Source organism: Halictus rubicundus, chromosome 18 (assembly GCF_050948215.1).
Source record: "Halictus rubicundus isolate RS-2024b chromosome 18, iyHalRubi1_principal, whole genome shotgun sequence".
Taxonomy (NCBI): Eukaryota; Metazoa; Arthropoda; class Insecta; order Hymenoptera; family Halictidae; genus Halictus; species Halictus rubicundus.
In genome coordinates this window covers 1,335,040-1,363,011 of record NC_135166.1, presented here as the reverse complement: position 1 = coordinate 1,363,011, position 27,972 = coordinate 1,335,040, and the positions used below count along the sequence as shown (strand labels likewise).

The 27,972-nt window shown below is 50.8% G+C and overlaps 2 protein-coding genes across 3 annotated transcripts in view; one reads left to right on the top strand and one right to left on the bottom strand.

Annotated features, from left to right (window-relative positions):
- LOC143362853 (glycerol kinase 5) overlaps positions 1 to 27,972 on the bottom strand; it is a 128,690-nt gene that overhangs the window by 34,727 nt on the left and 65,991 nt on the right. The window lies entirely within an intron of this gene.
- Positions 1 to 27,972, top strand: part of Grh (grainy head) — a 135,474-nt gene that overhangs the window by 84,302 nt on the left and 23,200 nt on the right. For both annotated transcript variants that reach the window (XM_076803330.1, XM_076803331.1), the window contains exon 3: positions 12,283 to 12,729. In XM_076803330.1, coding sequence (XP_076659445.1) covers positions 12,283 to 12,729 — 447 coding nt within the window. The remainder of the gene's footprint in view (positions 1 to 12,282; positions 12,730 to 27,972) is intronic.

Genomic DNA, 27,972 nt, shown 5'->3' with positions numbered 1-27,972 from the left:
AAGCGGTTCTTCTCGCGTTTTTAACGCTAAACCGGAGCCTTAATTTGTTAAGATCGGGAGGGGTTGATTTTAGGATTGAATTGATTTCGTGTCATAGAAGCATCTTTGTAATTTCAGAAATTGTAAAAGAAAAACTCCTCTTCCAACGAGGAAAATTGGTGGAGCGTCGAATTGCGGAATCGTGATTAAACGAATTTAACACCAAACCTACCGGAGCCTTGACTCGTTAAGATTGGGAGGGGTTGATTTTAGGATTGAATATATTTCGCATCATAAAAGCATCTCTGCAATTTCAGAAGTTGTAAAAGTAAAAATCCTCTTCCAACGGAGGAAAATTGGTGGAGATCGCGTCAGTGGGGCGTCGAATTCCGGAATCGTAATTAAACGAATTTAACACTAAACCTACCGGAGCCTTCACTCCTTAAGATTGGGAGGGGTTGATTTTAGGATTGAATTGATTTCGTGTCATAGAAGCATCTTTGTAATTTCAGAAATTGTAAAAGAAAAACTCCTCTTCCAACGAGGAAAATTGGTGGAGCGTCGAATTGCGGAATCGTGATTAAACGAATTTAACACCAAACCTACCGGAGCCTTGACTCATTAAGATTGGGAGGGGTTGATTTTAGGATTGAATATATTTCGCATCATAAAAGCATCTCTGCAATTTCAGAAGTTGTAAAAGTAAAAATCCTCTTCCAACGGAGGAAAATTGGTGGAGATCGCGTCAGTGGGGCGTCGAATTCCGGAATCGTAATTAAACAAATTTAACACTAAACCTACCGGAGCCTTGACTCGTTAAGATTGGGAGGGGTTGATTTTAGGATTGAATATATTTCGCATCATAAAAGCATCTCTGCAATTTCAGAAGTTGTAAAAGTAAAAATCCTCTTCGAACGAGGAAAATTGGTGTGGAGCGTCGAATTGCGGAATCGTAATTAAACGAATCTGCGATGGCGGTCGGCTCGCCTTGCGGATTCTTTCCTCGTGCCCGGTTTCTTCGGCGACTCGAGCGAGATTGCGCCTGCGAACCCGTTGTTCCGTTAGTTCGCGGACAGCCGGTTATCGCCGTCCGCGGCGGCTCCCTGCGCGCGCGCGCGATTACGCCGGCCCGATGCTAATTGTTCTCATCCTGTCCGGTTAATTCTCAAGCGGCGTAGGAAGTGAGTCCAGGGTGACGCTTATCCTATCGGCCGGTCACGCTGTGTAGCCACGTCCCGCGGCACGGTTCTTTCTTTCTTTCGCTGATACGCCGACACCGTGACGTATGTACACGCATACGCAGACACAGACGGGAAGATAGGGGGACGAAGAAAGGAACCGATACCCGGGTACATTGCGGCGACAGATAACGGCCGGCATTATGCGCCTCCGCGCATTACCTAATCCGATATCCGGGGAATGAGGAAAACCTAATGGGAACTGGCTTGCCCCCGTGAGATCCGATTTTAGCCCTCGGACTACGGAAGTTAGGGTGCCGCAGGTATGCCCGGTCAATTTGGCTCGAACGCTTCGGCATTTGCATATTTCTTGAACCCTTTCCCCGGAGCTTTTAGTTCGCACGCCGGAAACCTATTTTCTGAGAAAATTCTGAAATATTACAATTTTGTATTTTCCTCGCCCGGCGCACGACAGTCTATCAAATCTACGAAGCAGAAAGACTAACAACGGAATACAGACGGTGAAATATGCTTCTCCATTCAGGCTGAAGTTCCAGCAGGTGTTGGAAACTGACCCTGCATTCATTGAACGATTCCTAATGCTTAGGGTCTTTTTTATTGGCGCCTTTGATGGGGGCAGGCGAAGGGTAGAAGGGTCTCCGAGGGTTCGAGGGTCTAATGAGCCCGGGAATGTGTTATTGGCGGAGACGTACGGACGATCTTGATGCTCGGCAAACGGAGCTAAGAATTTAATCAATTTCTGATATAGTCTGTGATTAGACTATCGCAGTCGGAATGGTATTGCCAGGAGAATTCTAACGAGAGGGAACGATGGGTTGCGCATCCCCTCGCATATCTCTCGGCATGCATCGGCGATACTAGCAGCGCTAAAAGTCACGTTCCTGCGCGTCAGTAGGTATACGAAACTATTGACTGTTCCATCCGACAATGAGCTGCGTAACCTCTGTCTCCTCTCGATGAGCAATTGTCTCGGAATAGAGACTCCCGACGTAGGCAGCGGAGCTACAACCGAAGGGCGGTCCCGGTCTTTCAGGGAGCGTTGTTGCGACTGCATCTTTGTTATATACCTGCTGCATTCATGCGACTGCGTTCGCGGTATGAAAATGCTGCCACTTTCTCTTCGCGAGCGTGTATCGTCGAAAGATTCCACCCGGTAAAATTATGACAACTCGACGCCTTCGAGAGAAATTAGGGAGACGAGCAAAACAGAGAATACGACGACGTTAGAAAATTCTTTTACGGAAAGGCTGAAGCAGAAAAGACGGAAAAAATAAATCTCCTACACTCTAAACGTTCTCTCATCAATCTCAGTCGGCCATGAACGCACAGTCCTCGCCTTGTATCATCGATCTTCGTTAAGTATAGCGTCGCAACGATCGAAACGAGAGCCAGATAGGGCCCGGATATCCTGCATGACGCGCCTCCGCCGATTGCCTAATTCGCTATCTCGGCTGGCAGCCATATTTGTAGGTCCTCCGGCTGCTGGCGCGCTCCTAGGCAGCGCGATATAGTTGGCATAATTGACCGTGCCCGGGTGAGTCACGCCCGGTGATCGATAATAAAACAGCGACACGCCATTTTCATCGTGGAAACGAAAATTGCGGACAGCAGGCCGGCGGTCCGGTCGTCGTCGTCGGCGGCGTCGCAGTCGTCGGTCATAGTCGTCGTCTCGCGCCGATATTCGCGTTACACGCCTCGGTATTATCTTTCGCGTTATTGATATTTCGTTACCCGGGGTGTCGTGTTACAAATTCGTTGCGCGCTCGCGTATCCGTGCCTGTATCGGCGTCCTGTAATTTGGTATCGCGCGCGAGAGCGTGTGCCCGCGTTTTGTTCGACGGCGTTTTTCGCGCGCGAGATCTCCCCACCCCCCTCGGTTTCACTCCGGTTTGCGTAACGCACGGATTAAGACCCGACGCGGCTGTTTTGTCAGTTGGCGCGAACCCGCCGACAGCCTCGCCTTTTACGGCCGCCGTTTTACATTTGAAGAGACGGACACTGCGCCTCCGACAGCTGAAAATCGCACACCTTTTTCTCCTCTCTCAAATGAACCCGCGGAATGACTTACGCGCGCTCCTTTCTCTCTTTTTCTGCGCTCCTTAAGTCACTCTCGCGGCGCCTCGTACCGATCTCCGCGGATTTGTTCGCGCGACACGCGCCTGCGCCTTTCAAATGGAAAGAGGACGGTTCACATAAGCGTTTTACAAAACATTGACGATGCATCAAATTCGACTTTTTCAATAATATTCCGTCCTTAATTCGTGGAGACTTTAATGCCCGGCTAAGAGAGTTCAGCTTCCGCGAAGAACAGCGTGCACTGTAAACGTTTTTAATTTCTTCGGGATTTCTAGCAGCACAACCTCGTATCCCTTAATTGCTCCGGAGCAGTGGGTGCGAAGATCAAAGGTCGCCAGCGTTGGTCCACCGGGATCCGGAGGAAAGTGAAGTTTCAGCGATCGATTCGCCTCGGGATCCGATTTCTCGGTGCAGCTGCATAGTTGCCGCTCGATCTCGCGCGAGGCTCGCATCTGCACGCGTATCGAGTGCACGCGCGGCAAAGGACGTTAACATACACCGTGAGAGAGTAACCTGTCGGATACGCCGTTTTATCCGTGGAGAAAGAAAAAACAAATAGCGACGCGGTGGTCCACGGCGAACAAAAACCGAGATGGCGGAGAGAGAGAGAGAGAGAGAGAGAGAGAGAGAGAGGGTGAGAGAGAAGGGGGAAGGTGGGCTTCGGGGATCTTCGATCCATCAAAGTCAACGCTTGACACCTTTCTACCCCCTTCGGATCCTTGTCCTTCGGATCCTGCTCGTTCCTCGTCTCCTCGCCGTCAGCTACAACGAGATTTTTACTGCGACGCTCCGGGCACCGGCGTGCGAGTTTTACGAGCATGTCGAACGCGCTTGACGAACTTATTACCGGCACCGGGGTTGCTCCGGTCCTTTGGGGAGATATAGAGAGCACAAAAGAAATTAGTGACGAACATATCCCGGCAGCTCGGAACGATTTTCAACAGCGCCTAACCTCCTCGCCGTGCAGCACGATCTAACCGAAGCGTACGGTTGGGACATGACTGTTAAATATTCGATTACACCGACTTTTCTCGAGTGAACTCTTTCATTTTTCTGTTTGTCTCGAGTTATTCTGAAATGTTTTCCGTACATTCCTTCCTTGCAAAAATATTCGAAAGAGACCCGATTTTACACTAGAACGACCGAGCAATAAATGCGACTGACGTATATCGCTTCGTAACAGTGACAAGACTGTGCCCATTCAAACCTCATACAACTTGTATTGTAACATGTGCTTCAATGAAGAGGTTCATTAAAAAATGTTCGATCAAAACATTTTTACAATTTCAGTAATTGCAAACGAAAAAATTAGGAACCAGTCATTTTGACTGCTCCGGTCGTTCTAGTGTTAATCAATGTACCGGTCGACCTAAACGATGGAAAAATTCCGAGATTTTCCATGTTTTCCGAGACTTGGCAGTTTCGACGAATTCGCAGGAAACAGGGTGGCGGTGGCGAGACTCGCGTGTCCGGCGCGCATAACCGAGCCCACGTATTACAGCCGGCCGAGGAACACTTTCGTTTTTCTGTTTTGGCGGCTGGGTGGTGCCACGGCGGCCGGAAGTGGCCGGTTACCGGGCGCGGAGACGCGCGCGAGAGCGGTGTGTGCGTGTACACTGATTACGGGAGGAAGGTTGTCTCGGTCGCGACAGGAAGACGAGCCAATCTCGGGCTGCTCTGCCGAGATGCGACACGGCCGTGTGCACTTTCGATCAACGTCTTATTCGCTCTCGTTAATCCAACAACATAACCAGCGGATCGGCCTAGCCGGGGCAAAAAGAATGGCCGCGATTACCGGGCAGGCTGATAGAAGGTAACGCAGAAATTGAACGGTTTTGTTTGCGTCGATCCGACGTCGACGCGACGGGGAAAGATATTCGCGACCGACGAAGAACCCAGCGAATCGGCGAGAGTGGCAACCGCGAGTGCCGATCGTGGAAAAAGTAATAACAGTAGATCGGGGATCGCCGGCACCGGCATAATGGTGGCAAATGAATGACTGGTTTCGCGAATGGGCGGTTCGGGGCATTGACAAGCACGGCTAGGAGATAATGGTAGTAATGAATTGACGGCGGGACGGCTAATATCGCGACCGGCGACCGGCGACCGGCGCGTAGCAGAGCAAAGTCGTTCGTTTTCTGTTTGCCAGGATCGATCGAGCGAGTTCCTACGCGCGCCCGGACGACGGTAATACCGGTAGGAGCGTTATTAGAGGCTGCCCGGAGCCGAGGAATGTTGATCAACCTTCGTCTTATCCGGGAGAATATCTTCCGGCGCGCGGAGATCGCCGAAAACCCTGTGCGCCGCGGAGCACGATGATCGTTAACCGGGTTTTAATCGTCGATAAACCCCTCCGGTATCGGCCGCGGAGATTAATTGCTGGCGGCCGGTTATGCGAAACAAAGACACATAGACGGCGGCGCGACAGCTATGCGAGGCACGCTGTCGCGAGCAGCGTTGTTCTCGTTTTCGTCCCGTTGATTTTTACGTAGGCAGACACACTCGCGAGCGGTGATTTACGAGGCCATTGTTCAGTCGTTAGACAGAAGAGGAAACGAGCTGCGCGGCGATATATACCAACGGAAGATTTAATTGCGCGATTAATTGCATGCGCTCGCCCGCGCTCCACGTTCCCCCCTCGCGGAACTTTTAATCGGCTGGCTGATTGCGGGCTATTTTCTTTTCTTAGGGGTTCGTATGCGTCTTCGCAAGGAACTCGAGATTTTTTCTCGAGGATGCGACGGTCGAACAATGAATCGGTGAAGAGTGGGGAGAATTTCGAAGTTTTTCAAGTGGGAGGAAAATGGACGCCGGGTTCGGTGACTTTGACGCGCGGTAGGAGTGACGGACGTCTTAATGGAACGAACATTACCACGAAGATCTCAACTAGCGGGGTATTGTGGAGACTTCAATGCGTGGTAGTAGACAATTACGAAGGTTTCAGCTTACGGAGTGGTATTCTCTCGGGGACCTAAGCGCACGGTAGCGGAGCTATCGCGGAGACTTCAACGCGTGCAGTACTATCAGCTCGGAGATTTCAACGCGTGGCAGTACCATGAAGATCTGACTCGTGGAACACTACGCCTATTCTGAAATTGAACTATCCGAGGTGCCCGAACGCCGTATTTTAATAGTTCTATCGCCGAGATTTCACCGGGCATTAGAGCGAATGCTTGGAATATAGGGCAGTTGAGCGCACGCAGCGGCGCTATCGGGAATACTTCATCGCGCGGTACTGTTACTATCGCGTAGATCTAAACGCGCGATAGTAAAGTTATCGCGGGGATCGTTGTACGCGGCAACAGCGCTATCTCGCGAAAATGTTAAAGTCTCTTCGGAATACTACGCTGTAGATTTCACCGCACGATACAGTTACTGTAGCAGTAATCTAATCAGTCGACGCGAGCACAAGTACACCAGCAGATTCTACCGCGCGTAGTAACACAAGAGTCCCAGGTATAATTATAACGGAGATCCCGGCGCGCGGTAATAATTCCACCTCGGAGGATTTTAACGCGTGGTAATAGCGTCACGGGGATTTCAATGCTGGCAACGGAGTATCCTATCGCGCGCGCCTACCACCGCCATCAAAGTATTAAACCGTGGAGGCGCTTTCCTCCGTCAATTTTCTTCGTCGTCGAGGGAAAGTGCCCGTGGAACGTCCCAGTTCCGACGACGATCGTCGAGATAAGCCGCTGGCGAAAAGCCGACGGTGTTTTCGTGGAAAATAAGCTCACCGGAAATTTATTCACCCTTCGACCGGGGCGGTGTAAGCGACCTCGAGGCACGGAGAAATAGATTTATTTGTGGAATTAGTATGCATGCCGCGCGGCAGCCGGCCGGAGCGTACGCGCGCACGACCACGACGGGGACGTGCGAGCGAGCAAAGGTGACATTAGATCGAGATACCGATCGTGAAAAAAAAAAGGATCGCGGCATTCTTTTCCCCGCTTCTCCCGTATATAAATCTTATTAACACCGTCGATCGGGACCCGATGGATTATGCATCGAGGTTACAAGACAATCGAGGAAGCATTCAACGAGGACCGATCCTGTATCGGGCCTCGATACGGTTTCACACCGACTCGCCATTGTGCCCGATCGCGATCGGTATACCCACGATAATGCCACGTACGCCTAAAATTACTATCGCGGATAATAACCGGAGGCTATTATCGATATACGTGTTTCTTTTTTTCTTTCCTCCTCGGACTAGGTTCGTAACCGGTAGGTGTATCGGAAGAGAATAGAAATAATTAGGTGCGAATTTACACCGGTGATCAGACAACCTCTGCGATTACCTGTAGAAAAAGAGACGACATTCCGACGCATTATAAAACCACACCGACGCAAACCGATAATCGTATTCAATTACGTTAAACGCCGATAATGAGTTAATAACGTGGACGTGGTTGCCTTTCTCGACGGCGCGGCGACTGGTCAGCGTTCGCGGAATCGATCCGAATGGCTAATCAATTGACCTTTGCACGACCGCTCTCGAATAATGCTGCAGCCGGACAAGATTCGCTCGCGCGGGTCAGTTTGCCCCGTAAAAACATAATCTTCAATTTGTACGATGCTTTTTCTATCCTCGTTCGCTAATTTCAATTATGAGCTGCTTACAAGACCTGTATAAAATTGCATAACAATCGCATTACGCAAAAACACTTGACGCACTTGACTACTCGGGCCTAGCCGGGGACATGGAAAGCACAGTGACAAATATAGAGAATAGTATAATCATGGAAAATCTGAATTTTCTTTGCGACTTTTGCGAGGAAGAAGACGCTTCGAATGCTTGGCAGGCGGCTTGCGGAGGCTCTTCGGGATCGACAGCCAGGTTAACCAGGTGAACGTGCTCGCGTACGGAGGCGGGTTTATTGAAATGCGCAAGAGGGAGCAAGGGGGTGGGTTCTCGGGTCGCGTGGACAACACTGCCACGGAATATTAAACGCGGTTTCCCTCTCCACGGTTGATCTGGTCCGCGTCTTCCACCTACCTGCAACATTCGCGCGTTGAGGTAGGTGCGCGCCGGATGCAACAGCGTCGCCGTCGACACGATAATGCATTCTGACGATCGCCGGGGCCCGAGAGGAGCCGGCCTAACTGATGATGCCTTCAGCCTCGTTTCCATTGAACCACCGGGCAGCACCCGGCCAAGACGAATGGACGATCGAACCGAGCCAGCCTATGCTCGCCGATAAACTACGGATTAGCCCCGTTTCGCGAGCGTCGTTACCTTACGATTTGTCTTCGGCGACGCGCTGCCGCCGCTGCACCGTCCCCCCCACTCTTTCGAGGGTTAACGATTCACGATCGCCTCCTCTCGGGGCAGATCGAGCCTTTTGAAAGCGCGCCGATGTCGAAAGAGGATTCCAGAGGAATGCGTCTGGTCCGGGCCCCGTGATGCCTGATGCCTAGAACAACGCCGGCGTTGCCCGAACCGAGAATACTTCGCGTTCCTAGGCGCTGCAGCTTTCTGTGCCGCAGAGATCACGCGGATAGCTACGAGCCTTTTATTTTATCGTTCTATCAACCATTGTGACCATCGGGAACGCAAATCCGAACGGTATACGTGTGTGTTGTAGTCGTGGACGCGTAGCTGTTCAAGGGGAATTGGAAAATCGTGCTATATTGTACCTTTCTTTATAGGGAATCACAAAAGTTCTCTTTTAACATTCATCTCTTCTGATATAGGCAGAAATTATAAATTTTGTTGTGTAATATGTAATTTTTGCAATCTTTCTTTTCCTGTACCCGGTGAACCTCTCGCAGAGTTATTTTCTTCAGAACTACGATTTGTTCAGTTGTAATAATTTCCTAGTCCAAAGAGAAAATCTATATTTACTGTATTGCTGCAGCCCAGGCGATATTTTCAAGTTAAAATAATTTCATAACTGCGAGCTTCGTAGATCGTTGACGGGGCAGGTAATGGTATCAGGATCGAGGAACCGCTCCCTCGGTTGGTTCAGCGATTAATGCAAGAAACCATCGAACCGTCCGCGAGCAGGGCTGGCGTAAGAATGCACGAATCCTCGGGCGGGCCGGCGCGGTCTGTTTGCCGATCCCCGGGCTCGTTCTCCAGGTTGATGATCACGAATGAACTGATTATATCGTTCTTTGCCGATCTGGCGCGTCCGCGCGGTGAATTTGATCGGCGCGGCATTCGCTCCCGTTCCCCGGGTGCCGTGGCTGTGCAAACACCGGCCGAGGAAAATATTTGCACAGGACAGCGCGGCCCCTCATTATCGGGGTAGCTGCTCGCCGAAGGGGCGACGCGAGAGTCGCCCAGGTGCAGCGTGAACAGGAGCAACAAGAGGAAGGACTGCCGTCGCGAGGACGAAGGAGAGGGGCCGAGACCAGACGAACAGAGGGAGAGAGAAAGAAATCTCCTGGAACGAGAGAAACGGTGCCGGCGAAAGAAAGAGCGAGGAGACGAGCAGAGAGGGTGCAAAAAGGGGAAGAAGGAGATTGATTCGACATGCATAAATTAGAGAGGATGAGCCTTTATTCGGTGCGCGACTCACGGGATTGGGATTGGAATTGGGATGCGCGCCCGAGAGGAGTATAAATTGATGACTGTAGGCAAAAGGCAGGGGTTTATAATAATTAATCTTCGTGCGTGTACACGTACACACATCTCCCTCAACCCTTCCGCGCGTCTTCGATCCTTCTTCCCGTCGTATCGCGCTGTCGAAGGCATCTGCTTTCTGCCGTGTTCTCTTCCACGGTTTTTCCTCGCCTTTTGTCGGGCCTGTACCTCGCATTTCTTTTTCCACAGAACGTACGCTCTTATTCGGCAGTGGGTCCGATCTTTATAATTACTTTCTTGGAATAAAGAGGAAATTAAAGGTAAACCAAATGTCGTACTAATACTTTCGGGCCAGCCACGTGTGGTTAGCGAAAAGGAGAAGTCCGGAAGACACCGGCGCGTCTTCGCCGGAAACTAACGACCGGTGACAAATATCCAGGTGGCTCGGCCGGCTCGGCGAGCCCGGAAAGGCGGTTCGCAAGAGGCGATTAGGTATCGCGACGCGTCGCATAATAAATTATCGACGGCAAGGCGGCGAGCGTGTGTGGCGCGAAGGGACGCTCCGTCACGCCGGCCGTTGCTAAATTGAGGAATCATTGGCGGGGATCCTGCGCGCCGCGGCGATTATCGTTAATTGATAAATTCGATGGGCCCGCGGCAATTTATCGCGGGGACGGCACCGCCATTTCTAACAGTTGCTGCGCGCACCGCGGATTCATTATAATGTCCAGCGCAGCCTGGACGCTTCTCGAGGGACGGGGGACGGGGGACGGGGGACGGGGGAGAGGAGAGGACTTCTGGGAAATCGATGGCGGATCGCGCGGACATCGCCGGTCGGATGAGGTTCGCGTGGATCCGCTGCATTTGTTAGCTACTGTCCACTCTGTCACCGGCCGATGTCCGGCTTATGGGCTTTTCAATGTACACGCACATGTGGCTCGAGCATATGCCCCCGTAGCACAAACATCCTCATCGCCGACCGCAACAGTCAGGCCAACAGTTCTTTAATAATCGTCTTGTAACCATCTTCATCCGACCGATGGAGTCTCAACGGTACAGAGCCGTAATAGGGCTCTCATCTCTGACTCTTATTTGTTTGTCTACTCGCGCACTAGTGGACTACAAAAGAATGCGAAAAGAACTGCTGTCGAATCGATATTTGAGAAATCCTCGGCGGCGAATTTTAAATTTGCAATTCCCGCGCGAGCAAAAGCATTGATCACACCTGAAACAACCGTGTTTTATTAACAGGGAAACGTTCGGCCGAGTCGGCGAGTCACGATACGGTTTCTTGTTAGATATCTCATCGATCACGGCTGTCATGAATATTCACCACCGTATATTGCTGACGTATTGCGCTGTTTTTCCGAGTCCAACTCCGGCAGCCGATACCGTGGACGAGTAATTAGCGCGCAACCTCGGGGTACTGTTGACCACAGTTGGAATACCAAATCTGTTTTCAGCAGGAAACCCCGGGCGGTAGGTGGTTGCGCGCACAGGCAGCTCAGTCTCGGTGAAGTCGTGGCTGCAGCGAAACGAGTCGGCCCAGTAAAGATACGCGAATGCGCGTTGCAGCCATTCCGGTGCGCCAGAATTCTCGTTACATTTCTCGGCTAGTTAGCAATGGACGTTGCTATACTCGATCCGACGAGACCAGGCAAACGTTCGAGACAGTGCACTCTCAACTTTGCTGACTAGTCTCGTTGCACGAAGCACAGTGATGTATGTCGCCGAGGCCTGGACGATAAAGGTCGCGGAATTATTCTTTAAGAAATCTCCAAAAATTTGTGTTCTATGGTACATTCCTAAATTGAGATTATCGGAATGGGTTTAGTAGAAATAATTTTGCAAACTGTGCACTCTCAACTTTGCTGACTAGTCTCGTTGGTCGAAGTACAGTGATATATGTCGCCGAGGACTGGACGATAAACGTCGCGGAATTATTCTTCAAGAAATCTGTACAAATTCATTTTGTACATTCCCAAATTGAGATTATCGGAATGGGTTTAGTAGAAATAATTTTACAAACTGTGCACTCTCAACTTTGCTGACTAGTCTCGTTGCACGAAGCACAGCGATATATGTCGCCGAGGCCTGGACGATAAAGGTCGCGGAATTATTCTTTAAGAAATCTCCAAAAATTTGTGTTCTATGGTTCATTCCTAAATTGAGATTATCGGAATGGGTTTAGTAGAAATAATTTTACAAACTGTGCACTCTCAACTTTGCTGACTAGTCTCGTTGGTCGAAGTACAGTGATATATGTCGCCGAGGCTAGGACGATAAAGGTCCCGGAATTAATCTTTAAGAAATCTCCACAAATGCATGCTGTACATTACCAAATTGAGATTATCGGAATAGGTTTAGTAGAAATAACTTTACAAACTGTTCGAACTGAGCGCAATTGTGGCAGCGTTAAAGCGCGGCTATGATCGTATTGTAGGATTGTAAACGAGACGAATGCCCGTTGACAAAGAACTCGGTTTGTCATTTCAGACGACGAAGCCGGGGCGAGGAGGAGACGAGCAGCGGCGTGGTCAGCGACGACACCTCGCAGCAACAGCAACAGCAACAGCAGCCGAGCTACGTGGCCGGGCAGCGCGAACCAGAGGAAGAGGAGGAATTGGGGGCGGAAGAGGCTGCGGCGCAGGCTGCACAGAGTCTGCAGAGCGGCGCCGAGGCCGCCGACCCGGAGGTACACAAGAGGGTTGCTGCCGTGCAGGTGCAGGTGCAGGGTATGGAGGGCGACTGGCGGACCTACTGCGAGCACCCGCTCTCCGTAGCGACCGCGGCGATGCTCAATCTTCAGCAACAACACCAGGTCTCGGCCGTCACCAGCCACGGCGACGACCCGGCCGCGTCCTACGTCTACGAGTACTATAAACTACCCGAGAAGACCGCGGCCGACGTCAAACTACCGCCTACTCACGAGCTATGGTCCACGTGAGTTCACAGATATTTTCTATTCGCCAATTTTGATTAATCTGTTCGCTTCGTGGAACTATCCAAGCGACAAACTCCGCGAGCTCGCGCGGAAAAACGCGTTGCCTCGATGCTCACCCGTGACATATTAGTATTTACACCCTGGGGGTACCAAAGAAAAATTGCGAATTCCCTCGCGTACGGTGAAACGCATTTCCACGGAGCAGAATGCGTCGAGAGACTGGGCGCGCATCGCTTATGCAGGTGAGCGGCGTTCGTGTCTCCGGTTCTGCTCTCGCGCGGCTACACTGCTCCATCGCGCCGGAACTTTTTTCGTTTTATGTCGCGTGTAAAATTTTACTTTCGTTCCCGTGGGATATCTCGAAAAATACGCGTGCAAGGCCGACATTTAATCCGAGGATCGAGGATCTTTTCGAAAGTGTTTCATGCCGGGGATGCTTTCATGCAAATAATATTGCAGAAAATGTCCATGATCAAGAATCGTCTCGCGCGTTACAAGAAGAAGACCGGAATCTCGTAGTTGTCCTCGCGGCCCGAATATCGGTTTCGCAACGATCGTTTAGGCGCTCATAAATATTCACGAGGCTGCGGGCCCCGGTTCGGACGGATTTGCGGAACCGATAAGCGGCCGATTTTCGGAGATCGGTTGTCGTCGTCGGCGAGCACCGGTAATCCACGTAAGCGCTGTTCGTTAAGGTTTCAGATAGCGGCGCGCGCGACGACCGGGTGAATCGGGGGAGCTCGATTAGCGTAGATCGGCAGATAGCCGCGTGTAAACGTCGCTGAAAACACTCTCGGCGCAGCCTCGACGCTTTATTAACATCCACGTTTCCCCCGTATCTCGATTAATAGTGCCGCGGCGCGCATAATTGAGTGCTCGCGGGTAGCATAATTTATCGCGACGCCGCGGACTATGTGGAACAATCGCGTGACGCCGGTTCTCGCTCGCGTCGTCGCGTCGCGTCGCGTTCCCCCTTGCAGAAACGCGAACCGAGGAAAGACGATACCCGCGATCGGTGCCGCGCGGAAACTTTCGCGGACAATTTTATCTCGCATCCGATACGTTCCCCCCCTCGGTTCGGAATTGAGATTAATGGCCCCGGCGACGGATTTTCACGGGAACGGATTTACTGCGCGCCGGTTTATCGCGCTATCCGGCAATTTATTATGCCAGTTGCTCGTCCGGCGCGATGACGTGCCTGGTAGCTGAAAGCCTGAAGAAAATTGTAACGTGAACGGTCTCATTTAGCCAATTGCCGCGGGGAGACGAGGCCGCGGACTTTCTGCCGGGTCTCTCCGCTCTGTTTGCTCTTTTCGAAAATCTGTCAAATCGACAAATTATGACGTATTGCGACGACCAGAGGGAACGTCTCCGATAGTTGGGAAATGATCTCTCAGGTGATACAATCGGATCGAGGCTAAACGAAATTTTGCACGCAGATGAGAATAAGAAGTGAGAAGCTTTCGAAAACTGATAACTGGACATCTTTGGACCGGTTGTTGTCGAACCGACGGATTAACTCGTCATTCTCGCTCGAGAGGTGAAGAGGCTAACGCGTTTCCGATGGTCACGAAACGATCCGAGGTGGTTCGATCGGATCGCGGGTCCGAGTTAGCGTATCAAGAAGCATCGTGGGCTTCCTCGAGGAGGAACGAGCGAAGTCGGCGAAGGGGAAGCGAATCGGAGATCCAGTTCTCCCATGAAAGATCCCCGGGGCGAGTCTCACGCGTCGATCGCGATCCCCTGCGCGTCCGCGACACAATGAAATTGGATTAAGCTCGTGCTGCCGAGCGTCTGCTCGCTCCTCGAGGAGTTTTAACGATCCACCGGCGTACAAATTGTCGAGATGTTATCGTGCAGGCCGCGGAGCCTGCCGGGAGAGAAAGAGAGAGAGAGAGAGAGAGAGAGAGAGAGAGAGAGAGAGAGAGAGAGAGAGAGAGAGAGAGAGAGAGAGGAGGGCGCAGCGACCTGTGTGTGGAAGAAGCTGGCCAACAGATAGCGGAACAGATAAAGCGGTAGCTAAAGGGAGATTCAGGAGCACGGAGATCGGAGGACGCACCGAGAAGAGATGCGAGGGAAGATTAGGGGCGGCAGATCTCTCCCTGCAGCTCGCTGATGTCACTGTTGCCTCTCGCAGAGAGAGAGAGAGAGAGAGAGAGAGAGACACTCTCTCTGTCCCGGGTATACCTCGGATCCCGTACGTTGAGGATTCTCAACAGTAAATTACAAAATATGCTAAGCGGCCGATATAAATCAAAAGCTGGCAAAAGGGTGCCCTGCAGCCAAGGGGTGCAAAACGAATTTCTTACCCCGTCGCGTACCGATTCCGCCGGAAGGGGTTCTCCGATCGAAAATAAGAGGGTTCCTCCGGGGGCCCGTGTCACGAATCCACGACGAAACGGGCCGACCGAGGAAGAAAGCATCTCTCCCTCTATCTCTCATGGGAGTTTGCAAACCGAGCAAATGGACCGGAAGACCTCGCACAGCTAGGCGACATAAATAGAGCTGCCCGGCGTTTCCATTCGACGATGCCCGGATTCGGTTATGAAATTCCTATTAGCCGATCCGACGTCGAGATTTACGGCGGGCTCTGCCGTCACGCGGCCCGGATTCGTGCATCGCGATACCCCGGCCCGATAAAGGCCCGCCGTTTGATTCGGCCGCGGAAGCCGAAGATCGATCCGCGATCGAGATATCCAACCGATCGTCGTGCTTGACCGATGCCTCGCCTGCCACGCCTGCCACCGTTGTTTGCGGTGCTTTCAATTTTCGCTGTTTGCACAAACCTCGCCCGCGAAACTTAATTACTCGATGCGAAATGAAAATGTTTCTCGATTTTATCAGATGAAAATAATATTTTCACAAACGCTTCGCACTCGAGGCGATTGGATCGAATGATAAACGCGCCGGATCGACTGATAAACGCGAGGAAAAATCGGGGAATAAATATCGAAGAAGGAGGCGAAGAGCACGGCAATTCCGGGAACAAATTGCGACAAGGTGAAAACAGGTGGGACAAGAACTTCGAAATTCGCGATGGAGGGAAGAGGAGGCTTTCTTAACTGGGAAAGACGTTTTAGGTAATTGTGAGTAATCGCGGGAAACCGAGGGTATTAAACTTTGTCAAAGTTATCGGACGGTACAAATGCGTCGGGAGGATTCTCGCGGATTTTCGTGACATTCAGAATGATGCTGCGAGGCGCGAGCAAGCCAGCGATAGGCTATCGGCGTTCTCGGGAATGCAGAAGAATCGAGAAAGTTTGTTGAAACGTCGAGGCGCGGCGAGAAATCAAAACTGATAGATCGAATCTATCTCTGCCGACGAGCCAGCCTCCGGGGAGCCTGGAGATACGGCTTATCTTTCGACTTCCTCGAACGATTATTTACGCGCCGGGTGCTAAGTTCGAAGCCTCATGAATCTCCACCGGGGAAAAAGGAAAAACCGCGAAAAAATCCCGAAAACATCCGCCATTCGAGATTCCTCTGACGCTTGTCGCCGGCCAACGGATTCGACAAAAATCTACAATAACGCTTAACGGAACTCCGCGGGGATTATTAATCATCCAAATCGGTTTACAGAACTGTACATTTTCTGGACGCGACTTGACTTGGCGCAACACGCTCCCCGAGGAAAATTAGAAAACGACCGTCGCCAGGATGTTTAGCGCGCGGACCTGTTATTAGCCGAACCTCCGTTAGCCGTCATCGACCCTGAAGGATCAGTCACTCTCGATTAAGGATGACGCGGGCTGCCCGTCGCATTAATTGCGCTCGACGTCCACGGAGACGACGTTCTCTGGTTTCCACGGGACTCGAGTTCTAACGAGACGATTTGTCGGACGGTAGCTGAAAAATCCTGCGCAAGCCGTTCTCCGCTGTCCCGTCGTCGCCATGGTCGCGGCGATGACGTACGATTTTAACGGACGCGCGTTGATCGGCGAGAATTCGCCGGGGAGGCTAACGTCTTCACATCGGCAACGGTATATGCCTAACCCAGACCTTGTGTCCACGGTGCCAGGCGTGCATCCACGCTATTAGTAAGCGATACCACGGGGCCCGGGCAAGAGCGCACACGAGAGGATCGCACACGGCTCGTTCCCGCGAGCGTTTACTTGCCGGAATATTCGCCGCAATATCTCCGCGGTTTTTCGCGTCTCCAGGCGTCTCGAAATTGTCTGCCCGTGACCTACGCCGCGGTACGAACAACGCGCCAGGAATCCGCTTTCGCGTCCTGGGAGGTAGACGCGGAGGGGATTCGTTCGCGAGGATCGCGCGCCAGGATGATGATTAAATTAACATCGGCCGAGCGGTGTCTCGCGGCGGATAATCTTCCACACCTATCGCCGGGGCACGAAGCGACCGTGAATGCGGAATATCATGCTCGCCGATTCGACATTCTCGCTTATTATCTGCCAGCCGTGTTCCACCGATCGCTCGAAACCAACGCGCGCTTCCGAGATGGCCGAGCTTCGAAATCACCGAGACCAAAACTGTCAGCCGTTAAGATCCCGGACTGTGCGAATTTCTATTCAAAGACAGAGGAGCTGCGTAGACATTCTTTTTTTCATCGTTTTACCAAGTTGAAAGTAATCATAGTTTACGGACGAGTCGAAAGTGGAAGGGTAAAGGTGTTAGAGGAATTTTGGTATATTGCTAGCTTCCTTTCGACTCAGTGAAACGACTGATAAAATATTTATTTTGCGCACAGTTTTGGAAAATTCCGGCTGCCCCCGGAGGAGCTTGCAGGCATTCTATTTTCCAGACCGCGGACGTCGATTGAGTTATTGTTGTCACGCCTGAGAATTGCCATTACCAATATTTCTGTGCGTGTAGCGATGGAACGAGAGTTACGCTCATTGGGAATCGTAATTGACCGGGGGATTTTTTCCCGGCGCGCCGCCATCCGGAAATCAAGGATCGCGATAAATACAGGCATTCTATGGGGCTCCGTAGACCCCGTCGAAGTTTCTAAAGTATCCGGAGATGTTACTAACGACGGTCGAAGTTCCGTGTGATTGCGCAACCCCGAAGACACAGCGATAAACTACAACGTCCGAGTCCGACGAACCTACGGCTGTTGCGCGTGGATCGGAGGTGTTTCAGGGGCCGGGAGTGCTTTAAACTATTTTATGGGGGTTATCCTAATTTTATTGATCCTCGGATTTTTCACGGCGTCGCGGCGGCGAGGCCCGCATCTTCCGAGAGTCGAGTGTCGCTTGCGATAAATAATTCCTGCGTGAGAAAAATTGCCGCGTTAGGAATTAGAATTCGTGCTGAAGGGGAACCGGATAGTCATTGCAAATGTATAAAATCATCGTACGTTGTTGGAAACGTAAAAATGAGGAGCACAATTTTAATTCCATTCGTCGCGTCAAGTAACCAGCAGTTGTTCGAATTGTTCGTAACAATTTGATCGCCCACTGTGTTAACTGAATTTTTGTAGCAAAACCAGCCGAAGACCCGTGCAGGGTTCGCGCGCGTACAAGGACATTTCTCCGCGGCTACGAGCCGTGTGAAACAGAAATTTCGGAGTGGTCCCATAACGGAGAATTCCACGGCTGACCTCGCGAAAGTTCGCGCGAAGCGTGCCACCGTTAACGACCGAAATTATGATTACTCAAGCGGCGGAACGGCCCCATTCAAGCTGCAGAAAGTTTTGTCAAGTCGACGAAATCTCGGCGAAACTGCCGGATAATTTCGTGGCCCGGGTCGTTCGAGGCCCGCCATGGGGTTGCAGCATCGCCCGGAATCGGCCTATGGTTTCACAGCAAGCCGCCGCCATAACACCGCGTCCCCTGAAATCGCTGCTTCAATCTAAACGCTCGTGCCAGCAAACGACAACGCGTCGTCTTCGAGACGAACAGATTGGAACGAAGAAATTGGTCGAATTCTTCCGAGAAAGAGTAGTAGAATATTTGAAAAGATTTTTCCTGAAATTCGACCGAACAGAAATTATGAATTTTCTCCCGGGTGAAAATCGAACGTGTCGGCGCGCAGGCAGCCGAGGATAACAGATGGTAGACGAATGATCACGAATCGGATACATCGGTAATACAGAGACGAGGTTCAGCGGCACTATTAATCGTTCCTTGCAATCCAGCCGAGTGTCATGGTTTTTGTCGGTTCTTTCTCCTCGACACGCGATAGTGTATCATTACACCCGACTTACATAGTAGCTGGGGATGCATTACGTATTGAGAAACGGAATTCGAACCGAGCGAGCCGGCGACGTTCGCGGTGGATCTCGTTTCGCTCGCGTTTCCTGTCGTCCATAATAATAACGTTACATCGACAGTGCGCGAGGCCCAGCATCTCTCGAAATCGAGAGTTCCTCGAACCGCTGGCAATTAACGATCAACTCGACGCCCGGAGTTTGGTGAACTTTCGAAAAAGCAAAACGCGCGTTTCGAGTCGCGTCGCGTCGCGTCGCGTCGGGCGAGGCGCGATTAAACGAAACCTGTTTCGCTGTTCCGCTTCCGTGTGAAGTACAATGGCGGTGCCCATTTAGAGGTCGCGTTTTAATGAAAGGCGGTAGCGTCTGCAATGACTGACCGCGCGGTGTCGCTTTTTATCCGTGTCCCGGTCGGGGGTTATCATCTCGCGGCGATCTCCTAAAAAACAAAGCCTTTGTACGCGCGCGCGCGTTGTGCCACGTCTATTTTCAGTAGCGCATGAATCATCCGGCAAGGTGGTCATTATACGCATCTCTTCGTGCGTCATCTTTGAGAGTTGAGCTGCGCGATTCCCAAGCTCCGTGCTTTCTCGTCGAATCGCGCAACGGTCTCCATTCTACGGCTCGGACAATTCAATTATTGAGAAATGGGGAGTCTTGGGAAAATTTCGTTACGGAGGTTCGGAGAATTTGTTAATAAAATCGGCGAGATACCGGGAGACGGGAGTCGGTGATTTCCCGGAGCGCCATCCGGCGTCCGAAGCTCTTTATTACGCGCTTTGTTGGCCGATTATCGTTACACGGAGATCTGTCGACCACGAGGAACGTAACCGGCGTGTCTGCGGAACAGGCTGGCCTATGACCCACTTGACGAGGGGCCCGGTGTCACGTCGTAAAACGAAACGGGCCTGAAGAACCAGAATCGGGCCCGACGGGACCGAGTGGCATGCCCCGTTTTCGCTGTCCGCCGGTGCTTTATGCCCGACACGTAACGCGACCGCTGTTCCCCTTTATTTGAATTTATGGTCTCAAAACGCCGTAAACGTTTGCTCCCCCTTTCTCACCCCCGCGTGTAAGCACACCCTCGCTCGCTTGTTTTTACTCGGACCGTTGTCTCTGTCTCTCTCTGTGTCTGTGTCTGTGTGTGTGTGTTTTCACCTATCTCTAGCGCTCGGCGGGAGCGGTCGCGCGGACACCTGGACATCGTTTTATGGGATCCTAGGGAAAAAATGGCCGCACGTAATTGCGGGAGGCGCAGGAACAACGAAACCGACCGCGCACGGAGATGCTGCCGAGTCGTGAGATCCTCGCGATAAACGGCGTTTCGTTGAACTACGAGAAGGGTGAACGTTCTTGGACAACCGGCCGAAAGAATGCCACTCGCTTACTGAAATAGGCGGGATCTCGCTAGATCCGTGCCGTCTGATTATTTCGATCGGGACGATCCACCGCCTACCGCTATCTCAACTCCGTGAAACATTTCTTTTTCGCCTAGGAAACAGACTGACGAACCTTTCCTATTCGCAAGGTACGCGAATCTTTGGAAAATTATAAAATGCAAAGTTGAACAGTGACACCCGTTTTGTTTTTCACAGGAGCATAGACTTGCATCTAGAATTTTTAACATCCTAACTGCCTCGACCCGGAGGCGACATTCTCAATTGGACCTTGACGAATTTTTAATATTTTCCATAGCTGTTTTCAAAATTTATGAAGCAAGCAGCGATTAATGAAAGAGTGTCCGCACGATTCGGCGACGTGGTCCCCGATGGGTTAGCGTTCTTGTGGGTCAAGTGTGACTCTTGGCGGTCGCAGGTGTAGAATTTAGAGAAACCACGAGGTGATCCAGTTCCTTGGAAATTCATTTCTATTCTTTACGTAACACCAAACAAATGGGACTGGATCGCTCCCGGAGGCATTCCACCGTTCCAAGAATCGGTGAGGTTACGAGAAACCCTCCGGTCTAGTATGCGTGCCTGTTGCTTTCGAGGACTCGATCTAGATATTACGCATACGTGACTCCAGACTGGCAGGTAGACGCAGATGGGATTGAACGGTGTCCAGTTGACGGAATGAGTCCTTCCAGGAAGATCGGAAGAATCGTTCTTACGTGCGCGCTATCAGATCGGGGGAAAAAAAGAACGCTCGTGCGCCTCTGTCGTTTCTCTGAATACAATTGTTACCGCTCTGTCTCCTTCGTTCTAGATCATTTTTTCGTTCGCAAAAAATTTCTGAAATTCTACAAATATTTCCATCAGAAATCTTTGACTGAACTTCCTCGTACGAGCACACAACAGTCAACAAAACTTGTGCGAAGTCTTTTCACTATTCAAACACAATATACATCAGTCGCATTTGTTGCTCGGTGGTTCTGAACAAATATTAACCCTCGGAGCGGGGACGTAATCTGCAATTCGAGGCAATTTGTCAGAAACTTCCTCTGAAACTTCAGAGCTTTTCTTTTAAATATTGTTGCCGCGTTTCTACGCGGATGCTGATGTTGGATAAAAAAAAATAGTTGGACCAGTTGCCGGGATGCCCGTTGCCAGGAAAAGCCGCAGAAAGGCATTCCTCGTACGTAAAAGGATCAAGGAACACGGCGCGACGCGTACCGGTCAGACTGGCCGAAAGAGCAGCGTCGTCGGTTGATTAGCGGGCCGTCTTGAATTTTCATTAGCACGACCGCGAGATTGTTTCCGCGCGCGTTTCCCTGTCTTCGTTTGAAATCGTCACCGCCGTCGTCTAACGACACCGCGAGTGCCGAGGGGCCAGGCAGAGGGATCAGAGCCGGGGTCAAGATCCACGCGATCTTTTTCCAGAACGGCCGGCTCGTTTTCGCGAGGGGGTTGGTTGCTTCGACCCTGCGGAACCGGACTGTTCCGTTGCGAAACAGGAAGGCGTGGACGGTGACGTTCTCTGGCTCGAAAACGAGCGAACTCCTGAGAACCGGAATCGCGGCAGAGTTCACGGATGCCGTGCGCGCGTAATTCAGGTCCGGCAGAGGTCAGGGAATCGTGTGACAGGCGACCGTTTCGGATTAGAAATCGTGGACAACTTCGCCGCAAGACAGCAGCAGCGAGCCACGTTTCCCTCGGAAGTGTACGTACGGAGCTCTTCGTGATAAAATGATATATTCTCCATTTGAGGAAGAACGTCTAATTGCCGGGCTTGAGAAACTTCTCGGTGTTCCGATTCGAAGCGGAACCGTCGAAGACGCGTCGCGAGCAGAAGCCCGGACTAGTCCACGCCGTGCGCATTTAAATTCGAAAAACGCCGGCGAATATGCATACCGTGTACCAGGCGGCACGTGCTGCGCGCACAGGTGACGCGCTGCTGGCCGCGTGCGTGCCCGCAAAGGAAAAAAGCTCGTGCGTTCGCCACCGTGGAAAAAGCGGACGAAAAAAAGAGCAGGACAAGCAGACGACGAAGAAGAAGAAGAAGAAGAAGAAGAAGAAGAGGAAGAATCGGACAATAATAATGAAACGCGTGACCCGGCCCAGCCGGTAGACCTGTCTTTCGAGTTCGACCGCGGCAGGTCCACGCACACTCTTCCGATACGACCGATTTCCGGTTTGAGGGACGCCGATTCCGGTTCCGAACCGGGTCCCGCACGGTACCGCAAGCTCGACGGGCCCCCGCGAACAGGCCCCGCACACCTTGACCCCTCCGACGGAGAACCTTCGACCTCCGACTGCGGCCATTACCGTACAGAGAAGGCGATGGAGTTTTCAGCACGAGGGTCGATTTGTATTATGCGCGATCGTTAATGCGATCGATCGGGCCCCGCCGCGGCGCAGAATCATTTTTCAGAAGCTTGCCGGATCTTCGAATTGCAGATCCTCTTTATTTTTATTAAGAAGAGAAGACTATGCGACTCCTGTGCCCTGCGATTTTTATTGTGCACAAAGATCCGCGGTCTAGTTATCAATTTAGAAGTTGCAAGCGTTGATAAGTAACGCTTTCGATGATCTTCAGCGACATAGAAAGTCGGCAGACTGTGACCGAGGGATAAGGGACGGTTTCAAATTTCCTGGGCGCTGACTGCAGGTACTTTCTAATGAAGATCCTCATTGAAATATCAAATCAATGCTGATCGAGGAGGGATCGTCTAAGGGCTGGTCTCACGTTACCCGAATGGGATCATTCGCCCTGTAACGTGTGCTTTCACCGAGCACCTTGATGACACTTTTCGTTCATTAACCACTTGCCGCGTTAAACCATGCCTTATAATATCAGTCAAATACATTTGCTATCAATATTTGAACCTTGGAAGAAGCTTGAGAAATTCTCTCGGGAATATTCTTATAATTTCAATAGTTGACCCGGTGTCTAGAATGAAGGATGCAATGAAATTTAAAATTGATGTAAATGAAATTTTCGAGCGTCAAGAAACGCATATTTTCAAAACTTTTTCCCGTTTGATCATTACTTATGCGCGTTCGTTGATTTAAGGAACTCGAGTTTCGCATAAACCACGTTCAGTTAGACGCGCCCCCGACAATGCATATTTCACCGGCTGTATCCGCGAGCGAGTGCCGCAAAAAGGCCAGCATCTAACTCGACGTCAGATTATGCACTCGGATGCAAGGCCCGCAAACTTCCACGATGAAACCTGCCGATGTTTAGTCCTTTCCTCCGTTTCCTGGAGTTCCGCGGTAAATAGTGGAACCCTATTTCCCTCGCAGGACACGCGCGAATCCGTGAGCCGGCGATGACCCTACGCCGTGACCCGGCGACCTCGAAGCTCGAGAGGTACGTCTGTCTTGTCGTCGATAGACCGCACCGTAAGCGCGTAATTGCCTGTTCTGCGCGTGCGAGACCGGCACGCATGTTGCGTGGCCGCGGCAAAAACGGCCGTGTAACGTTACGCGGAATAATTTGCTCGTTTGCACGGGGAAACGATCGCGAATTCTGAAATTTCGCCGCCGGCCGTCCCCCGGATCGAGGAGGTATCTTGATTGATTGCCCCAACCGTCCGAACCTGTAAAAGTCCAATTCCCAACTCGAACTCAATTTCGAGCCCCAATTTCCCATTTTCTCCCCAATTTTCTGAAGCCTTAACACTTTTTTTTTTGAGTTGGACTCCGGTAGAGTGGAACTTCTTCTCGAGGCGATTTCGGAAAGATAATAGATTTCCAGTGAGTGACGATTACCTTTAATCTCGAGCTCCAACATCACTTTTTCTCCCAAATTTTCTGAGAGCTTAGCACTTCTTTTTTTGAGTTTAACCTGGACCCCAGTAGAGTAGAATCTCTTCTCGAGGCGATTTCGGAAAGATAATAGATTTCCAGTGAGTGACAATTACCCTTAATCTGGAGCCCCAATTTTCTATTTTCTCCCAAATTTTCTTGGAGCTTTAGATTTCTGTTTTTGAGTTTAACCTGGACCCCAGTAGAGTAGAATCTCTTCTCGAGGCGATTTCGGAAAAGATAATCAACTACCCCTAACCTCGAGCCCGAATTTTCCATTTTCTTCCAAATTTTCTCGAAGCTTAAGATTTCTCTATAACTTTTCAGTTTAACGTGGTTACAGTGGTGTGGCGAAGCGAGTTGGCAAAGAAACTTGGAAATCGGTCGTACATCAGTCGCCTAACAAGCTTCGGCAATCGAGCAGGGCCGTTACCATCGTATTCCACTTAACTCGAGATTAATCTGGTCCTAAAGCCAGCGATTTTTCCCCGCTCCGCAGGAATTTATGTCGTCATATGCACAGCGTCATAGGTTCGCGGGCCAACTTCCGCGAACGAGCCGCGTCGCCGTTAAGCAGCTCCGCGCGTTTAATTTGTGACACACCTTACATAATTGTTGAAGACGGTCGTCCGCGACGCGGTAAACAGGAAAGCCAAGGCGGCATTATTGTTCTGCCGGGTTGCGCTTGAAAATATTGGCCGTTAGCGGAATTCCTAGCAGGAGTCGTCGCGTTTCGATGCAATTATTAGTTCCATCATAACGGGCCCGTTGCGGGTTCGTAACGGCCGCCTGCGATCCTCGATTCCAGATGTTCCGAGTTTACGGCGACGACTGTTTTATAAATTATTGAAATTGAAAGGAGGAAACCGACGCCTGAGCACCTCCGCTTGGGAAACGTTGGTTTATCGACGGCTCTCGGTGAACGATATCGAGGCCTCCATCATTTTCCTCTTTCTATTCAGAAACGACGCGTTTCTCGGAATTCACCGTCGATCGCGAACGATCCGTTGGATCTAATGATCGATGGAGTTGAGCCCCGGAGGCCATCGGGACGCCGAGGAATCTCCGACATTCTCCCGTCGAATTTCTCGAAAGAACTTTCCTTCGGAAATTATACTTCGTAAGTTCGCGGCGTCTTCTTGCTACGATTCGACGGAAATTACGCGCAGCGCCTCCCCGATCGCGCCAGGCGCAAATCGAGGCTAATTGATTTTAATAGCGACTTATTCGATTTTCCGTTTCGTTGCCGCGACGCCTCGGAGTCTCTTAATATAATTTCCTCGGTAGGTACGCGCGCGACGAGAGGTTTCTCGTCGGTATCTCTCCAGAACTTCGCTCTTTCAGGCTGAAGACGTTCCCTGTAATTTAATCCCGTACCTACCTCGGCGGCGGTTGGAGGATACATTTACACGGGATTACTTTTCATCTAAAGTACGCTTTGGACTTCGCTGCACGGTTGTTACATTAATCACGATAAGACCGCGTTCTCTATTAATCGACGGGAAATTCTCCGCTTTCTACGATCCGCTCTTCTCCAATTTGTACACCCTCCAAGCACCCTTTCCCTTTGCCAGTTCGCGGCGAAAGGCTCTGTTTCCGAGTTATCAACGGAAAACACAATTTACCAAATAAACCTATGAAAGTATTTCTCGGTGGAAATGCTTCATAATTTCCTACGCAAGGACCCTTTAAGTTCCCCTTAAATTACGATTATTTGTAACAGAAAAGGTTTCGGTCGAGCTCCGATAAATCGCAATCACTCGGATGAGATGCGATCGCTCGGCTGGCACGGCCGCTCGTCTAAATCGCAAACAGAATTATTCACGGGGGCCTGGATAAGTCAGCGTCCGTGTCGGGATCCATCGATCGCGAGTCTATCGGAGGGATTAACCCGTCAACCAGGCCAACGGCATATCTCCGTGTTCCGCGGCGCGGCGTTCCGGGCCGATCGAGAAAATATTCGCACCGAGAAGAGGTGATCCCTGCCCGCCTGGGGTTCCGCGATCGCGATCTCCATGAATCTTCGGTGCTACATCACGGATTAGCATCGCATTACCACCGCGGAACGAGTATACGCGGCTCCGGGATCCATTTCACGTAAGCCGAATTCATGAGGCCGTGGCCTCCGGTTATGACAGTCGCAGCTTTCCATCACGGAAAGGACAACGCCGAAGAGGGGGCCGGGGTTCGCCGGTCGTTTTTCCTATCCGCACCTCTTCAGGCACAAGTGTGCCGAGGGCGACGACGCTTCTCTCTCTCTCTCTCTCTCCTCTCTCTCTCCCTTTTCCCCCTCTTTCTCTTTCTTCGTGTTTCACTCGTGTCACCCTTTTTCCCCCGTCGAATCTCTGGCCTCGAGACGACGCCGAACGAAGACGGAGAGAACGAACCGCTCTCTCTCGCTCTCTCTCTCTCTTCGGGGAGTGCGATGGAAAAGGAGAGAGAGGGAGAGGAGAGAGGGTTAGACGAGAGAGATCAGGTATCATGTGGAAAAAAAAAGAGCCATTGTACGGGAGCATCTGACCGTAGGGTAGGTACCACAGTGGCGATGTTCAGCGGGCAGAAAGAGGACGAAAGAGACACGAGGACTTTAGTTGTTGTTGGTGTGTGCTCGGAGAGAGAAAGGAGAGAGAGACCGGTGAACCTGAGGTTGCCACGACACACACGAGCAAGGACGAGACCAGGGATGGTGGAATGGAAAAGGGAAGGAAAGAAAGAATGCGCGCGAGAAAGAGAGAGAGAGAGAGAGAGAGAGAGAGAGTACGTGCACCGAGAGCGTTGGCAGTTTATAAGGGTCCCCCGTATTGTGGATACCGTATTATCATGCTAAATATAACATGTTAACTACTTCGCATAATGCCGGCCCGCGATCCTCTCGATTCTATCCCGTACGACCGTTCGGCGAATCGCGGCGTTTCCGCGCCCAGAAAATTTTATTGCCCGGCGGTATTCGGCAGATGCGGCGCCGATATCTCCGCGTTCGTTCCCAGAGGCACCGGGGGACTCGATGGAAAATACGATTGTTGCACGGCCTGTGTTACCATAAACTTTTTACCGCGCCTCCTCGGCCGCGTCGCCGTAAAACGATTCCATCTCGCACGATCGATCGCCCATTCCCGTGGATTTTCTTACTTTTTGTTACCTTCGTTTAGCACTTTTGTAAAGCGAGTATGTATAGACGAAAAAACGATTTCGTTTCTTTTATGGTGTACCTTCATAATTGCAACACTCTATTGAACGACTGTGCCGGAAATTCCACATCTGGATGAATTCGGTGTTGTCAATTTTATAAGGCGACACGTGCCAATTATTTTTTCTGCTCGAGAGATTGAACCCTTAGCACTCGAATGGTGACTCTGAAGCACCACCAGAAATTGTTGTGGCATTATTTCAATGAAATTACAAAAGATATTACAAAATATTTGTTACATTACAATATTTGTATTTGATAGATTACTAAACATTCAAATACTATATGTAGAAATCGTATCAGTTTCGTTCGAATGAATTGAAAATATTCTAAGACGGAAGAAAAATTTAACTTTACGTTGAAAATAGTGCCGAGTACAAAGGGTTAATTTTGATTTGTAGATGATTCGAAGAATCGACGGTACCTTGTTCAGAGCGTACCCGAATTGTGAGATTGTAGACGACGAAAACAACATCATAAAATATTTATCCATTCTTCCTTTCCATTCAATTTTCTCTGTTTACAAAAATGTATCGTGGAAAAGTCTGTGCCTCGATAATTTAGTTTTTAGAAAGGGAAATTAAGCTGAATTACAGTAACGATATATTTAACCTGGTGAAGAACAGATAATCTGTTCGATGAAATATATTTTCCGAGCGCGGTATAAAAAATTCCAAGATCAGCAATGATAAGA